Source organism: Chanodichthys erythropterus, chromosome 14 (genome assembly GCF_024489055.1).
Source record: "Chanodichthys erythropterus isolate Z2021 chromosome 14, ASM2448905v1, whole genome shotgun sequence".
NCBI lineage: Eukaryota > Metazoa > Chordata > Actinopteri > Cypriniformes > Xenocyprididae > Chanodichthys > Chanodichthys erythropterus.
In genome coordinates, this window is record NC_090234.1 from 30,063,493 (window position 1) to 30,081,723 (window position 18,231).

At 37.5% G+C, this 18,231-nt stretch overlaps 2 protein-coding genes across 2 annotated transcripts; both read left to right on the plus strand.

Moving 5' to 3' along the window:
* Positions 1 to 363: 363 nt before the first annotated feature.
* Positions 364 to 10,186, plus strand: cmss1 (cms1 ribosomal small subunit homolog). The gene is made up of 9 exons (XM_067409777.1): positions 364 to 471; positions 920 to 1,053; positions 2,378 to 2,455; positions 6,535 to 6,670; positions 6,764 to 6,823; positions 7,672 to 7,774; positions 7,857 to 8,005; positions 8,121 to 8,209; positions 9,965 to 10,186. Exons 1-9 carry the CDS (start codon positions 423 to 425, stop codon positions 10,046 to 10,048), a joined length of 882 nt encoding a protein of 293 aa, XP_067265878.1. The 5' UTR covers positions 364 to 422; the 3' UTR covers positions 10,049 to 10,186.
* Positions 10,187 to 10,364: 178 nt separating this feature from the next.
* tmem30c (transmembrane protein 30C) lies at positions 10,365 to 17,840 on the plus strand. The gene is made up of 7 exons (XM_067409775.1): positions 10,365 to 10,809; positions 11,574 to 11,690; positions 13,057 to 13,164; positions 13,334 to 13,424; positions 13,812 to 13,961; positions 14,037 to 14,249; positions 14,766 to 17,840. The coding sequence occupies exons 1-7, from the start codon at positions 10,612 to 10,614 to the stop codon at positions 14,951 to 14,953; spliced, it is 1,065 nt and encodes a 354-aa protein (XP_067265876.1). The 5' UTR covers positions 10,365 to 10,611; the 3' UTR covers positions 14,954 to 17,840.
* The last annotated feature ends 391 nt before the right edge of the window (positions 17,841 to 18,231 follow it).

The following is an 18,231-nucleotide window of genomic DNA, read 5'->3' on the forward strand; positions in this document are numbered from 1 at the left end:
TCACACACACATACATACAGAGATGGTAAACACCCTGCAGAGTGATAATTATAATTGTATAGGACTCAGCGCCTCCTAGTGGTTCAGACTTAGTTAATCGGAAAACCGCATAATGAAACCACATTAAACCCGAAATATAACAGTGCCTCAGCTCAGTTAGGTTTAGACTTATTTTCAGGTTACAAATAAACCTCAATAATCAAAACTAAAAAAAAAAATTAACGTAAAATTTTAGTAACACTCGAATGTTTTTTTTTTCTGCTTACAATTATATAAGCCTTATTCTAAAATAATTATATTGGATGGTTCGTTTATTATTTCAATAATAGTGTCACATTATTCTTACCGGTAGATTCGCGCAGTTTTTATACTATGCGAATCTGCCGTGCGCAAACTCCAGACATGCGGTTGCGGTTTGAGACATGGCTGATGATTTAGGAGACGAGTGGTGGACCCAGGAAGACAATTCAGGTAACAAACATATGTTTTTTGTTTATTTGAACTATACTTCGTGCTGTAATGTTTGTGTCATGTATTTATGCTCTGTGCGTGTCGGTTTTAAACAGCCTGCTGTGCCATGCCACACTATGTAGTCCTCTAGAAACTTCTGCCTAACAAGGTTCTGTTAGGTCGTTAAAAAATCCTTTGTTACTTACATGAAATACTTGTCTATAAACGAAAACCAATTGGAACTTGGTTAGCCTCATATTGTCGGATCTATTTCTAAACATTTCTTACTGGATTCAGACTACACACAACACGTGTTTGAACTGTCTGCGGAGCATCTTGGGATATGTAGTTTTCTCCCATGTAAACAATTGTATTTATATGGATATTAATGTACATCATGAAATTTTTGTTGCCTTGTTCAATCAGTTTTTCTATTGGAAAGTTTATTTGCAAATTTTGTCGCATGAAGGTGTGTCAGAGGTAGAGGAGGACACACAGCCAATTACAGAAGAACAACCGAATAAATCTACATCAAGGAAAAGGAAGGGTGAAAAACAGATTCAAGACAGCACTAAGAAAAAGAAGAGGAAGAAAACGGTTAAGGTAATACACACACAAATGTGATGATTGTGAGGCCATTAAAAATCTGACCGAATAGTGTGCAGCAATCAGGTCCTGGAAGTAAATATGCCTTTCAGTTAATTTAAAAAATAACTAGTCCGATTGACTGAGAGCTATGCCATGATTTTGCAAAGAAAACTACAATCAGAGAAGCAAATCATGTCAAAAGAGCTCTGCAGCGACCGCCCACATCCATGAAGCACTGCTAAAGATGTAATTTCCCTATGCTCTCAAAAGAAAAGATATGTTATATTGTCATATTAAAAAAAAAGTATGGCTGCTGTTGCACTCTGTTAAAGCTCAAGTGTGGCTCAACCAATGCAGTGGATTTGTGGTGAGGCTTTAGTGTTGGGGTTCCTTTAGAAACCTGTTAAAATATCCCTTCTATTTAAAGGGCTCCTATTACTTTACCTTTCCTATAGTGTGTAATATAGCTGTTTGTGCATGTAAATGATCTTCAAAGTCCACACCAAAAGGAGTTTAATTTACATAAAGCCCACCTACAGGCAGATTTGACCCACCCTCAAAGAACAGTTCAGTTGGATAAGTGATTTTGCAAGGAGACAATTTTTTTTTTTTTTTTTTTTTTGCTGCAAGGGCAAAAACATTGTATGCACTTCCGATACTGAGTTATCCTAGATATTTTAGTTTATAGCTGCTCATGAAACCACAAGAGCTTAAATGTGATTATGTTAAAGGGGTGTTCCCACACACACTCTAAACCAGGGATGGGCAAACTTGGTCCTGGAGGGCCACTGTCCTGCAGAGTTTATCTCCAACCCTGATAAAACCCACCTGTCTGTAGCCTTCTAGTAATCCTGAAGAAATTGATTAGCTGGTTTAGGTGTGTTTGATTAGGGTTGGTGCTAAACTCTGCAGGACAGTGGACCAGGGCCGAGTTTGCCCACCCATGCTCTAATCAGTTGATCAATCTCAACAGACTGGACCAGCTGACTGGGCCAGCTGACTGGGCTTTTCGGAAAGGCAGACTTTAAAGACAAAGACACTAAAACGGAGCTTTTCAGGCAGAGTTTGAAAAGAGATGCTACAGTAATTTAAAATATGAGAAAACATTAAATCATGTAAATGTATTCTAACAGACTCCAAAAATACAATTATGAACTTGTACATGAGCATAATATGGACACTTTAAAAGATGTAGAAACCTCGACTTTGTGAATCTTTTTTTTTTTTCTTGGGTTCAGGCATTTAAGTCTTTCATCAAAGAGATGTCTTTGAGACAAAAGGTCTTATGAGCAAAAACAGAACCAGGGCATCTTTAAGTAAAGACTGTCTTTCCCTGCAGAAAGAATGTTTCATCACACAGGAGAGATCAGAGGAAAAGGGTGATAAGGAGTCCAACAAAAACAAGAAGAGAAGAAAGGTAAGAATTGTGATTCACATGTCGGTTAATGTTACTGTATGTGTCAAACTCTTTTGCCCAGTTCAATATGCTGCTTCAGAATATTTTTTTCATCATGCTCGATAGAAAAGAGAAAAAAAGACATGACAAAAAGAGCAAACTTTCTACAGAGATTTTACTGAACAGAATTTGAAAGCTCATTTCTCAGTTTTCATAGGTCTTGGTTAACATTTAGTATACATTTAGTACGTTTAGCTTATCTGAATTAATTAATTCCATCTCTTGTTACTGTCTCTGCCACTGATGTAACTGCTTTAAAGAATTAGTTCACTTTCAAATAAAAATTTCCTGATAATTTACTCACCCCCAATCCAAGATGTTCATGTCTTTCTTTCTTCAGTCAAAAAGAAATTAAGGTTTTTGATGAAAACATTCCAGGATTATTCTCCATATAGTGGACTTCAGTGGCCTCCAAAGTAAAAATGACAGATTCAGTGCAGCTTCAAAGGGCTTTAAACGATACCAGACGAGGAAATAAGAAATGATAATGAGAAAGAAATGATCTAGCGAAATGATTTTCGAAAAAAAATGTAAATGTATATGCTTTATACAAACAAATGATCACCTTCCAAGTGGTTCCACTTTCATATTCTTCAAAAATCTTACACTGTACTTCCTGCGCCTTCCCTATTCTACTTACAGAAAAAAACTGAACTGGCGCTGCGTTCATTTACATTTACATTTACATTTAGTCATTTAGCAGACGCTTTTATCCAAAGCGACTTACAAATGAGAGTAGTAGAATCAATTAAATCAACATGAGAACAACAGTATGTAAGTGCTGAGTGAAGTCACAGTTATGTCAGTAAAGTGCTCATAGCGAATTATTATTATTTTTTTTTTATTTTTTTTTTTAAATAAATAAATACACAGATAGGAGAAGAATATTAGTCAAGGTAAGTGCTACTACTACTGGGTCAAGTGCTGACGAAAAAGATACGTCTTTAGCATTTTTTTGAAAATGGCTAGAGACTCGGCTGCTCGGATAGAGCGTGGTAGGTCATTCCACCAGCCAGGAACAGTCCCGGAGAAGGTCCGTGAGAGTGATTTTGTGCCCCTATGTGATGGCACCACAAGGCGCCGTTCACTTGCAGAACGCAGGTTTCTGGAGGGCGCGTAAGTCTGAAGTAGTGAGTTAAGGTATAGCGGTGCAGAGCCAGCTGTCGTTCTGTAAGCAAACATCAGAGCCTTGAATTGGATGCGAGCAGCTACTGGCAGCCAGTGCAGACTGATGAAGAGAGGAGTGACGTGCGCTCTCTTCGGTTCGTTGAAGACCAGTCTTGCTGCAGCATTTTGGATCAGTTGTAGAGGCTTGATAGTGCATGCTGGAAGGCCAGCCAAGAGAGCATTACAGTAGTCCAGTCTGGATAGAACAAGAGCTTGGACAAGAATTTGTGTGGAATGTTCAGATAGGAAGGGTCTAATCTTCCTGATGTTGTACAAGGCAAATCTGCAGGACCGGGTCGTTGCTGCAACATGATCTGTGAAGGTTAGACCAGCATCCATCACCACTCCAAGGTTTCTGGCTGTCCTGGAAGGAGTGATGGTTGAAGACCCAAGTTGAACTGAAAGGTTGTGATGAAGTGTTGGGTTTGCACCGATCACAAGCAGTTCCGTTTTTGCAAGGTTCAGTTGGAGGTGGTGGTCCTTCATCCAGGCAGAAATGGCTGTCAGGCAGGTTGTGATGCGACCAGCAACCGTCGGATCATCTGGTTGGAATGAGAGGTAGAGTTGTGTGTCATCAGCATAACAGTGATGGGAGAAACCATGATCCTGAATGACCGATCCTAGTGATGACGTGTAGATGGAGAAGAGAAGTGGACCAAGCACAGAGCCCTGAGGTACCCCAGTAGCAAGATGATGTGACTTGGACACCTCACCTCTCCAAGATACCCTGAAGGACCTACCTGAGAGGTAAGACTCGAACCACTGGAGCGCGGTTCCCGTGATGCCCTTCGACATGAGTGTAGACAGGAGGATCTGGTGGTTCACTGTGTCAAAGGCAGCAGACAGGTCCAGCAAGATGAGTACTGATGATTTTGAAGATGCTCGTGCCAGTCTCAGGGCTTCAGTGACTGAGAGCAGGGCAGTCTCAGTAGAGTGGCCACTCTTGAAACCAGACTGGTGGTTGTCAAGGAGGTTGTTCTGTGAGAGATAAGTAGACAGTTGGTTGAATACAACTCTCTCAAGTGTCTTAGCAATGAAAGGAAGAAGGGATACTGGTCTGTAGTTTTCTAAAAGAGCTGGATTCAGAGTGGGTTTCTTAAGCAGTGGGGTAATCCTAGCCTGCTTAAAAGCTGTGGGAAATGTTCCAGTGTGAAGGGAGGAATTGATAATGTGAGTGAGTGCAGGTAGAATTGAGGAGGAGATGGCCTGAAGAAGAGGAGTGGGGATAGGGTCTAGCGGACAGGTAGTAGGGTGATTGGAAAGAATGAGTTTGGAAACATCTGCCTCAGAAAGCATAGAGAAGGAGGGGAGAATTTGTGTGTTTTCAATTAAGATGTTCTTGTCAGTGTGTGGTGTGGAGAATTGGCCGCTGATGGTTGTTATTTTATGTGTGAAGAAAGTGGCAAAGTCATCAGCTGTAAGAACTGATGTGAGAGGGAGGGGAGGAGGGCAAAGAAGAGAAGAGAAGGTTTTGAAAAGTTTTCGGGAGTCATTTGAGTTGTTAATTTTAGTGTGATAGTAGGAGGTTTTAGCATTGGTGACATTAGTAGAGAAAGAAGAAAGGAGTGACTGATATAAGCTAAGGTCAGTAGGATTTTTAGATTTGCGCCACTTCCTCTCTGCAGCCCTGAGTCTAGACCAATGCTCACGGAGAACATCAGAGAGCCAGGGGGCAGAGGGGGTGGCGCGGGCTGGTCTGGTTAAGAGGGGGCAGAAATCATCTAAGCAAGATGATAGAGTGGTGCAGAGAGTGTCAGTAGCAGTGTTAGTGTCCATTGATGAGAATTGGTTAGCGGGAGGAAGTGTGGATGAGACCAAAGAGGATAGATGAGATGGTGTGAGGGAGCGTAGGTTTCGCCGAAAAGTGACGTGTGGTGGGGTGTGTGATGAGTTGGGGGTCAGGTTGAGTGTGAAAGTAATGAGAAAGTGGTCTGAGGTGTGTAGTGGAGTAACCAGTGTATTGTCGGTGGAGCCACAGCGTGTGTAGATGAGGTCCAATTGGTTACCTGATTTGTGGGTAGCTGAGGTAGCCACTCGCTTGAGATCAAATGAGGCAAGCAGCGTGTGGAAGTCAGCAGCCTGAGGTTTGTCTAGATGGATGTTGAAGTCACCAAGTACTAGCAGAGGAGTGCCATCCTCGGGGAAGGATGAGAGTAACACATCCAACTCCTCCAAGAAGTTACCTAGCTGACCTGGGGGACGATAGACAACTACAACATGAATTTTGGTAGGGTAGGTGATGGTAATTGCATGTGATTCAAATGAGCCATTTTCAGAGAGAGATGGTAAAGGATTGAACTTCCATTCATTGGACATAAGCAAACCAGTACCACCACCCCTCCCAATCTGGCGTGAGGTGTGAGAGAAAGTGAAATTAGAGGAGAGGGCTGCTGGTGTGGCTGCTGGTTGTTGCATAATTCTCCTTTGTTGTCTTTTCTGTCTTTCCGTTCATTCTGTAAGTAGAATAGGGAAGGTGTAGGACATACAGTGTAAGGTTTTTGAAGAGTACAGAAAGTGGAATGGCGGAACCACTTGCAAGGTGATTTATAAAGCATATACAGTTGTATTTTTTAAGACAGATTATTTCGCTAGAAGACCCTTATTCCTCGTCTGGTATCGTTTAAAGCCCTTTGAAGCTGCACTGAAACTGTAATTTTGACCTTCAACCGTTTGGAGGCCACTGAAGTCCACTATAAGGAGAATAATCCTGGAAGGTTTTCATCAAAAACCTTAATTTCTTTTCGACTGAAGAAAGAAAGACATGAACATCTTGGATGACATGGGGGTGAGTAAATTATCAGGAAAATTTTATTTGAAAATGAACTAATCCTTTTAAACATTATTATTGTTGCATAATTCTCCTTTGTCTTTAGAAGAAGAAAACTATCACAGATGTCCTGACGAGCTCCGAGCCTGTGCCGGGCACTCCAGCTGACCTTATGAGCCTTCTGAAGAATCACTACAGCCAGACACGCTCTGTTATTGAGCAGGAGGAGCTGACGCTGAAGGGTGAGTCGATTAATGTGCATTTATGTGTGGTTTCGCTTGAATCTGGGTATTGGATGAGTAGGTTGATTTTGTTTGTTGTCTTTTCTGTTTCAGACTCTTGTTTCCTCAGCAGTAATGACCTTACTCATAGCTTGTCGTCTTACCTCAAAGAAGGTAAAACACCGTATATATACACTGTGTTTGTCTTTTTATGCAGTCTTTCAGTTTCTTGAAGGGACAGTTCAGCCAAAAATTAAAATTTTCTCATCATTTACTCACCCTCAAGTTGTTCTTCATGAGTTTCTTTCTTCTGTTGAACACAAAAGATGATATTTTAAAGAATGTTGGTTGACTGTAGCCATTGATTTCCATAGTAAGGAAAAAAATACTATGGAAATCAATGGCTACCGTCAACTGTTTGATTATCAACATTCTTTAAAATATCATTTTGTGTTCAACAGAAGAAATAAACTCATACATGTTTAGAACAACATGACGGTAAATGGTGATTTAATGATTTTTAATGATTTTTTATGATCAAAAATACAGTAAAATCAGTAATACTGTGAAAAAATAATAATTTTAATATATTTTAAGTGTAATTTATTCTTGTGATGGCAAAGCTGAATTTTCAGCAGCCATTACTCCAGTCTTCAGTGTCACATGTTCCTTCAGAAATCATTTTAATATGCTGATTTGCTACTCATAAAACATTTCTTATTATTATCAATATGTTGACAACCACAATCTTTTTTTCTTTTTTCTTTTAAACTTTCTATAAATCAAAAATAACATAATTTATTTGATATAGAAATCTCTTGTAACATTATATTGTGTTTATTGTCACATTTAATAAATGTAATGCATCCTTCTTGAATAAAAGTATTAATTTCTTGCAAAAGAAATTCTTACTTACACGAAATAGTTGAACGGCGAGTCACGGGGCTTTTTTAATTGTGTGCATTGCGTTAATTGTAAATATTTTTTATCAACACATTTCATATTAACACATTTTATTTCAGTTTGTCCAAAGTGGGCTAAAGTCCAGAAGCAGCACACCCAGACCCGGTCAGTGGTGTTGCTCATCGTTTGCGGATCCGCTCTCAGAGCCATTGATGTCATTAAGTGAGTTTCAGTTGTTCTGTTTTGAACAATACAGAGTTTGTCTTCCCAAGTGTTAGACATTTTTTCTCTCTTTGTATTTAAGGCAGCTGATGGCATTTAAAGGTCAAGCTAAAGTGCTAAAGCTGTTCGCGAAACACATCAAAGTGGATGACCAGATCAAGTCATTGAGTAAAGGTGTGACCCATATTGCTGTTGGAACTCCTGGGAGAATTTGTGCCTTGTTAGAGAAAGGTTTGTTTTGATGCACATTTATTGTAAATGTGTTATTTTAACCATCTTGCATTGTTTTCAGTTTTGTGAAATGTCTTTTTTTTGTGCTGCTTGACTTGTGATCTTTGTGCTCTAGAGGGTTTGACTGTGGAAGGACTGAGGTATCTGGTACTGGACTGGAACTACCGAGACCAGAAGCTCAGGAGAATGGTGGATATGCCAGAGGTAGCACTGACATACTGTATATGCTGTTTTCAGATAGGACAGGCATGTTTATTATAACATTACAAAGATATTTAAAAAAAAAAAAAAAAAAATCTAACATGTTGATATCTAATGTAGATTTAGCCAAAATTATGATACACACTTAAAGGTGCAGTATGTAATAATTTTGTCCACTAGAGGTCACTAGAAGCCTATTCAAAACAAAGGCGTAGCTTGATGACGCAAAGTTTGAGAGCGAAACCTTGGGACATGTGGTCTCCACCTCAACGGGCGGTGCAAAAGAATTGGGATAGAACTCAGGAAGAAATCATGTTCATGGATGCGATTATTAATGTTACTGTAGTATGAAGCAGAGGAGTACCGAGTGTTGTGGGAGCTGAACGAGGCCGCTGGAGCGATCACACAATACACAAGCAGCGGAACTTTTTTTATGACAGTCGCCAGCGCCGCTTCCGCTTTTCCAGTCATGAGTATGAGGTAACGCAGCTCTGTTTATCATATTAGATACATTTGCGTTTGTTGAAAATGTTATAACTTTACTCTGTGCATTCGCTCGGTGGCTGCTATGAGACACTTGTTTGAGACACACTGCAGTAAGATAGATCGATTTTAGAATATCACATTAAATGCGCTGGATGGCTTGTGTTGATAAATGGCATGCAATTCATTTTAAACGTATTATATGATGGAGAAAATTATATATTACTGTTACTAAAAATAAAGCTGCATCTGATTACAAAATAGTGTTTTTTCTCTGAGGCATGGTGAAGCATGGTACTCACAAAAATCAAGAATTTATTTAAACAATAAGACTAAACGTGTTGAGGTATATAACAATAATTCGTTTTCTGTCTATAAATATATCAAAACAGTTGTTCCCTTGTCTATTAAAACGTGTAATATATTAAAGCGTCTTTGGTGTTTCCATGGTTTCTACAAAATAAAACCAGAAACCGAGGCATACCAGGGGGTTAACGTGGGTATGACGCAATCGACGGGCGACTCCTTACACGTCCCGTAGCCTTGGTTAAAATTGCAATTTTCTCACGATTTACAAACAGTTGGAAACATTTGGGATATTGTAAGTACTCAAGTGAACAAAATATATAACACTGGCCTAGTGTTTTTTGGATATTTTACTGCAAAAATATTACATATTGCACCTTTAATACAGATGATTTCCTGTGTCACCATATTTTCTGTAAAAACATTAAACACGTTTTTTTTTAAACTGCCAAAAGGCATTCTTTTATATCACAACCATTAAAAAATATGTTTGGCTACTTCCTGTTGTTAGTTGTGTGAACAAGAACATCAATAATTTTTGTCCCATTTTCTAGGAAGAAAAAGACTAAATTTTAAATGTGCATATCTGATAAACTAAACTTTGCTCATTTGGATTTAATTTTGTTTAACTGACTTTAAAGGGATACCTGTAAACATTTCTTTGTTCTGCTAATCACAAAAGAAGATATTTGGAAGAATGTCAGTAACCAAGCAGATCTCGCCCCCCCCATTGACTGCCATAGTAGGTGAAAAAAAATACCATGGCAGTCAATGGGGGGAGAGGTCTGCTAGGTTACAAACATTCTTCCAAATATCTTCCAAAGAAATGTATACAGGTTTGGATCAGCTTGAGGGTGAGCAAATGATGACAGAATTTCCTGACAGATGACTGAACTATCCATTTAAACTTCAACTCGATTCTGATAACTGGGGGTAAAATAGCTGAAAATATTTTTTATTTTGTTTCAGGTGAAAGGAGACTTACTGAAAATGATGGACCATGGTCTAATTAAGAGCTGCAGGGAAGGAACATTTAAAATAGGACTCTTTTGAGCAGCCTGTTCTGTTATTTACACGTTTAACGTAGCTATTATAGAGCTATTGTAATGTATTTGTGACATCTGTTGCAAGAGGAAAAAAATGTGTGAATGTTTTTTTACAATAAAAAAAAATCTGATTGGACAAAAAGATCTATTCTTTTTTTTTTTTTTTGGTTTTGTACATCAGGAGCCCCTCCCATTTTAGACTGTTTATACTTTATTCAAAATATTCTGCTTAATGCAATATCCTGTTACAACACCAAGTGCACACACATTTACTCGGATGCTGCTCCCACACATTACGGCAGAGTCCAGGAATGAGGAGAGACTCAGTTCTGATGGAAAAGAATGTGTAGAGCGCTGGGGAGGTTTCACAGTTCGAGCTAAATACAGGGAGAACTGCTCTCTGTGTGTATAAGGTGGAGTGGTTGTAGTTAATAAGTAACAGTCACTTAAGGTTCAAAGGTTCAGTCACACTGGGAACTGGGAAAACTTCCTTCGGTGGCAGTTAAAGAAAACACTTTCTTATTTAAATTTGTGTTATTAATATATTTGTGAAGTTATAGAGAATCTGAGATGGGAAAGAAGCAGGCAGGTACAGGGCCACTGTCGAGGCGTCCGGATAACTCCGCATTTAAACAGCAGAGGTTACCCGCCTGGTCTCCATCTCTCACGGCACAGACCGTGCTGCCAACCTTCTACATCCTCTCTCTCGTGTGCTTGTTTCTGGGCATCTGGCTCCTCATCACTGTTGAGAACACATATGAACTGAAGGTTAGATGTTTTTTTTTGTTTTTGTTTTTATCAAGTGCCAATTTGCAAAACAGCAGGAAGTGGAGAAACAGACCAGGAAGATGTGGAAACAACCTCAACTCAACGTACAAATCCATCAGAGTGTGAATTTAGTGTGTTTTTATAGTGCAATATTATGTATTATTCAAGTTCTTTAGCTATTTTTACTTGTAATAGACCTAACATTTGTAATTTGATAAATTCAAAATATTGGTTTCTCTATCATTAAACTTTTCCTCAAGGTTGGTGGTCAAAAACCAAATTGTAACCAAGTCATTACATTACCACTTATTAAACCATTTAAATTAGTTGTTCAATTAAAGTAGCTAACTACATATGATTGTGATTGTCGTCTCGTTTGTCATTAGCACTGCTTGCTAAGGCAGCCATATCTACAGACCAGAATATCATAGCCTTGGGGGTGCGCTATTTTAAATTGGGCCAGTAAACAACCACCCAGAACATCTTAGCAACCATATAGCAACATGACCGCATCATTTGCATGGGCATCACTTTGATGTTTTTATTATGTATAATAATCTGGTTTTCTACATTATTCTACCTCTATAGAGAAAATTGCTCATTATGGTCACATTGATAAATGATGGAAAGAAAAGGGGTGAATGGAATTCAAACTTGTGACACCCACACATGCACCACATCACATGTTGGAGCACGTGCTGCCGTAACTCCAACCGCAGTCACATTTTACAGTCATGTTATATGTTGTTCTTTCTGCTGCATAGGTGGACTACACTAATGCTGGAACATGTGAACGATGCTTCGAGATGCGGAAGCATGCCATCCACACCAGAACAACCTGCGAATGCTTAGTCAACTTCTACGTTCCAAAAACCTTTTCGGTGGGTCAGATCAAGAAGTGATATGACCATTCAAAATTCTTTAAGATTTTTAAAGGAGCTTGATCATTTTATTTAGCAAGGATGCATTAAATTGATCAAAAGTGACAGTAAAGATGTGTATAATGTTAAAAAAAAATTCTATTTCTAAATTTCAAGTAAATGCTGTTATTCTGAACTTTTTATTCATCAAAGAAATATGAAAAAAAAAAACAAAAATGTATTATGGCTTTCACAAAAATATTAAAGGTTTAGTTCACCCAAAAATTAAAATTACATCATAAATTACTCACTCTCATGTCATTCCAAACCTGTAAGACCTTCGTTCACCTTTGGAATACAAGGTATTTTTGATGAAATCTGGGCGATTTCTGTCCCCCCATTGACAGTCCATGCAACTACCACTTTGACACTTCAAAAAGTTCACAAAGAGATCGTAAAACTAATCCATAAGAATTGATTGGTTTAGTCAAAAAATTTCTGAAGAGACAAAATCATGGTTATTGGATGAACAGGTTGAATTTAGGCTTATATTCACACATTCATCCACTCGCACATTATTTGTGTTAAGCGGAAGTTCAAGCATGCTTGCTTGACATACGAGAACCAACGAGGTTCATTCTCATGTGTGATTTTATGTTTATATGTGAATAAAAACCTAAATTCAATCTGTTCATCATATAAAGCAATTGTGTCTCTTCAAAAAATTTGGACTAAACCGCTCAATTCATATGGATTAGTTTTAAGTTTTTAATGTACCCTTTAAAGTGGTAGTTGCGTGGACTGTCAATGGAGGGACAGAAATCCCTCAGATTTCATTAAAATATCTTCATTTGTGTTACAAAGATGAACGAAAGTCTTATGGGTTTGGAACGTGTGGGTGAGTAAATGACAGTTTTTTCACTTTTGGTTGAACTATCCCTTTAAGAAGCACAACTGTTTTCAACACTGATTTTTTGAAAAGAAAATGGACCCTTCGCTAAGCCCCGCCCTCCTTAGTTACTGTTGCTACGCCTGTCAAGCTTTCGCGTCTGGCATTGTGTGCAAATACATTATTTTTTTATAGATGTAAACATGATAAAGTGTGAAAATAGAGTAAATTCCAGAAGAATGACATCATTTTCTGTCTAGACCAAAGATTTACATAAACTCAAATAACATATTTTATTGTCTAATTATTTTCTGTACTTAAGATTTAAACCATTACTTTTTTTTTTAAAGAGAAAATATCCAAAATTAAAATCATTTCACAAAAGTCTGATTCTAAATTTAAACGAGACATTATGTGAACCTCATAATTTGTCATCATAAGCATGTTTTCTATCAACATGATGTAGTACTATGTCTGATAGCATGCTGTCTCCCTCAGGGCGATGTATTTTTTTACTACGGTCTGAGAAACTTTCATCAGAACCTGCGGAGGTACATGGACTCCCGCGATGACACACAGATGGTGGGGAGGAAGAACAACCTGAAGGTGCTTGACGTCTCTTTCATTCCCCTTCTGTTTGCACTCCTTTTTCACGCTCTTTCCTCATCCCTCCCACTCACTGATTAAAATAACGTCTGTCTTTATTTGATCTCTCACTATGCTTCACATTAGTAGCGCTGTTATCACATTCAAGATGTTGTTATTGCTCGTGTAGGCACCGAGTTCATACTGCGCTCCGTTCGATTATGATGCAAACGGAGTACCCATTGCCCCATGTGGTGCTGTGGCCAACAGCAGGTTCAACGGTGAGACACATTTTAGTATGCTGTGCTAATGTATGTTTACGGAAGAGGATTAGGGCCAAGCAATAATAAAAAAATAAAACTATCGAGATTAAAGTTGTTAAATTTCGAGAAAAAATGTCGAAATAAAATGTCGAGAATAAACTCATTAAATTATGAGAAAAAGTCGTTAAATTACGAATTATTTGTTCTCGTAATTTAACGACTTTTTCTTGAAATTTAACGAGTTTTTTCTCGTAATTTAATGAGTTTATTCTCAACATTTCGACTTTTTTCTCGAAAATTTAACAACTTTAATCTCGAGATGGTTTTATTTTTTTATTATTGCTTGGCCCTAATCCTCTTCCGTATATGTTTTAGGTTGTTTATGCTATTTTATTTTTCTTTCAGACTCATTTACAGTGAGGTATTATCCAACAAACGGGCCAGAATTGCAAGTTCCACTCTACAGGAAGGGCATCGCTTGGTACACGGACAAAAACGTCAAGTTCCGTAACCCTCCGACCAACAACACATTCACACTCCAACAAGCCTTTGAAGGTACACACCATACGCCTCATGCGTTTATGAGCATGTGTCTGTTTTTCTCATTGTTGTCTCTCTGTTTGTTCTCAGGCACGATTCGGCCCTTATACTGGCAGCGTCCGGTTTATGAGCTGGATGACACAGACCACAACAACAATGGCTTCATAAATGACGACCTGATTGTTTGGATGAGAGAGGCGGCCTTCCCTAATTTCAAAAAGCTTTATGGGGTTCTCAATCGTGCTCAAGGGCCTTTCACTCAAGGCCTGCCTGCTGGCAACTACAGCGTCTCTATATTTTACAGTATCCTTTGCTCATGGAGGACAGAACTGGCTGTAAATGGAAGGAAATGGTTCAGCAGCACTGAAAGCCAGGCTTTTGGTTTGGTGGCAAAACTCATTAACTACTGACAAAATTGGATTTTTTTTCCTTAGTTCATTTAAAGGGTTTTAAATTCTGTCATCATTTACTCACTCTCATGTCGTTTCAAACCTCCATGACTTAGTTTCTTCTGCAGAACACAAAAAGTGTGTTGGTAACCAAACAGTTTTGGTGACCATTGACTTCCATTGGTTGGACAAAAACAACAACAAAAAACCACTGAGACATTTCTAAAAAATATCTTTTGTTTCACAGAAGAAAGTAAGTCATACAGGCTTAGAACAACATGAGGATGATTAAAACATGACAGAATTTTAAATTTTGTGTCAACTATCCCTTTAAAACATATTTATCTGTTTAATTTTTTTTTTTTTTTTATATATATATATATATACATATATTTCCAGATGCAGATTTAGCCTTGACCAATAACTTCAGATTTTCCTGTCGAGCCCTTTAGAGGTCAGAAGGAGCTGGTGATCTCCATGGTGACCTGGTTTGGTGGGCAGAATTACTTTTTGCCCATAGCGTACCTGGTGACCAGTGGACTGATCTTGGTGGCAGCTATCATACTCACAGTGGTGTATGTGAAAGTGGGCAAAAAAGGCAAGAACATGGAGGAATAAACCATAGTAGGAAGGAAATGTATATCAGAAAAGAATGACATGAACACTGCACTTCAAGGCACATTGGAAGCAATTGAATTGTACATATACATTGTACATATCAGCCTAATTATGAGAAAAAAATTGTTGACCAAAACCCATTTCATATGGTTCTATAATAATATCAATAGCCTTATATACAGTGGCATTCAAAAATATGAGTTCACATTGAAAGTCTGGGATTAAAAATAGAGAGTGTTCATTTTTCAATTCAGCTTTTCACACAAATTGCTATGCTTATAATTTATAATGGAAACAAATCTGTATTAAAGTAGAAAATTGCAAAATAGAAACATTTTCACAAGTGAACTTTTGAACCCCTCTGTTATGATGAAATGTAAAAACTGGCCATATTTCCAGACAGGAAATGATAATGGATAAGTATAATTTCCAACTGTTCTACTGATCTAAGTTTGGAATAGCATACTACTGATTTATTTATGCTGTGTGTAGGGCATATATTGTGTGTAGTATGCAAGTTTACTTTCTACAGTGTATACTCAGTTGACTCACAATATTTGTAAAAGTGCTGTATAAAAACCTGACTTGATCTTCCATGTTCAGTGTGATGAATGAACCCGAGGAAATTGCATAATGTTTAACATTCTATTAAAAAACAAACAAAAAAACAGGTACGTACTGCATAAGTACGCAGTATACCAGTAAACTACCAGCAGGGGGCGTCTGTGACAATATAGGAAATATATTGAACACGATTACAAACCACCTGTATTTACTGAACACTGTATTTACTTATTATTATACAGCATAGAATGTGTGTTAATTTTTTCATTTAAAAGGTGTATAAGAATGTATCAGTTTTACAGACTTGGCTTATGTATTTATGCCTATTTTTGTACAGTCTATGATTTATGCGCTTTTAACACTCCACATAGTTTACAAAGGGACTCTTTTGTCAGTTTGACAGTTGGGCATAACGCATTCGTCAATCAGTCAGATGTTAATATTTGCGGGAAATTAATTTTTTTAATTCTTTTACAATTATTACACATGCATTACGACTTCATATTATCTGAGGAACTACATGGAATGTTTTTATTTGTCACACGTAGGACTACTTGAGAAGGAATTACTAAGTAATTAAAATATTGAAAAAGTTATGGCGATAGCACCTTTTAACTACACACACACACACACACACTTAAGCATTTAAAATTGAAATATTGATGTTGGGGGAAAAAACTTATATTGTCATCTACCCATTGAAATTTTAAAAATATTTCTGAAGGATTTCAACTGCTTAGGTCATGTTGGTAAATGTGTGTTAACATTTTATCATACTAATATGAAAAGTAAATATGAAAAAGTGAGAAATAGCACCGCTGCATAAATTAAAAGGCCAGGATGTGTAACCATTCATGAATTCAGTGGTATAAAAGGGAATTTCTTGTAATTACATTTTATTTTTTTAATAAAACTTCAATTTAAAATTTTAAAATTGTTTTTCCTATACAATCAATCTACAGTACCAATCATCATTTAGAGACAGATGTACAGTGAACGGCAGACACACATGAACACACACACAGGCTTGTGGATACAGTGCACAGAAACACATTACATACAACTCTGATAAGATTTCAAAAACTATAAGCAGACATGCACAAACACGACTGAATCTGGTATACTTTTAAACTCACAAAGACATTGAAACACACATACATGTCCATAGTGCCACCACTGTGGACATTTCATTGCTTTAAGCCAGTAAACTAACGCAAGTACCGAAATATGACTTGTCAGATATTCTAGTAAATGACAAATGTAACAGTGTACAAATCTGACTTTGAACATGCAACATCCTGGAATCCAAAATCCATAGCGTGAGGCAACGTTTGGTCTGATAACATTAAATCAAATGGATATTTTTGGACTAATTATCCATCAGGTTGTTTGGTCTTCAAGTCAACAATCCAAAAAAACAAGATATAAAGAAAACTTGGCACAGAGTGAATCATATTAAAAGGCAAGACTGTTGGCATCCTGTATTTTGCTCTTTAACCTTTGACCACTATAGGGTCAACTTTTGTAAAGCATCCATTAGGACAGTGTAACCATGGAAGCAGTGCATGCTCGGTAGCTTAAACGTGACCTGTTAGTGGTTTGGGAGTATTAATACAAGCAGGAAACATCAGCAGGAAAAAATGGATCTTTGCATGGCACAAGTTTTCATGTGCATGACTAAAGATATATTTGGCAAAAATGTGTATGCGCAGTCATGCACAGAACACTTTTCCATGGAATTTGAAAATGCAGCACCAGCACCATTGCTGTACCATTTTTTTTTTCTTTTTGAATAAAAGCCTTGCTAGTTCCTGTGCTGAATAAATGTCTGTCAATCTGTCCTACTTTTAATTACTTCAGATTTAACTAAATGATGCAAAATCTACAACAAAATCTGTTCCAAAACCTTGTAAGCTGCCTACCAAGACAGAGTTTTAAGGCATCACTGTCATGTTTTTTTCTCCAAAAGGTAGGCTTACTGCAATGACAAATGAAAAAATGAATCCAAAATGGCGGACGAGTGGATACAAATGTTCTGATGATTTTAAATAACCACATATATCATTCAATACTAAAATTTATTAGTAAAAACTACTTATATGAAAAACTGACTATTTTGACCAATATTTGTGTGTACAACGTATTTTGCAATTATTAAAGTACTGAGGTGTTAGCTTAGCAACATGCTAACAAAACTATTAATTGTGAGCAGGGGAGTTGCTTCCTATCTACACTGTGTTCCAAAATCCAAATCAGTAAGATTTCAGTACAATAACATTCAGATATTAGTTTTTCTAAGAAAATGTTTGTTTGTTTATTTATCCATGTCTTTTTAGACAACTGGTATCAATCAGACAAAATAATTTGCCAGATCTATGGAGACCCTACTTAGAGGTTGTTCCACATTATTAAGCAAGACACAGTTCTCATGCAATATGGGGAGGAAGAAAGATCTTTCTGAAGATGAAAAGCATGAAATGGTGCAATGTTGTGCAAAAGGCATGAAAACAACTAATATTGTGTGAAAACTAAATAGAGATTATCGTATTAGCATAAGATCTGTGAGTGATTTAGAGCACAGCAGAACTCGGTCAGATAAAGGCTTATTAATGAAAGTTCCTGTCAAAAAAATTAACTGTATTAAAAGGGCAGCTATAAAAAAGCCAGTGTTGAGCAGCAAACAGGTATTTGAAGCTGCTGGTGTCTCTGGAGTC

Coding starts and splice junctions, on each gene's coding strand:
- cmss1 (XM_067409777.1), top strand. CDS start 423: ATGGCTGATGATTTAGGAGACGAGTGGTGGACCCAGGAAGACAATTCA. Junction 472..919: donor GACCCAGGAAGACAATTCAG/GTAACAAACATA, acceptor TGTCGCATGAAG/GTGTGTCAGAGGTAGAGGAG. Junction 1,054..2,377: donor AGAGGAAGAAAACGGTTAAG/GTAATACACACA, acceptor CTTTCCCTGCAG/AAAGAATGTTTCATCACACA.
- tmem30c (XM_067409775.1), top strand. CDS start 10,612: ATGGGAAAGAAGCAGGCAGGTACAGGGCCACTGTCGAGGCGTCCGGAT. Junction 13,165..13,333: donor GGAGGAAGAACAACCTGAAG/GTGCTTGACGTC, acceptor TTGCTCGTGTAG/GCACCGAGTTCATACTGCGC. Junction 13,962..14,036: donor ACTCCAACAAGCCTTTGAAG/GTACACACCATA, acceptor GTTTGTTCTCAG/GCACGATTCGGCCCTTATAC.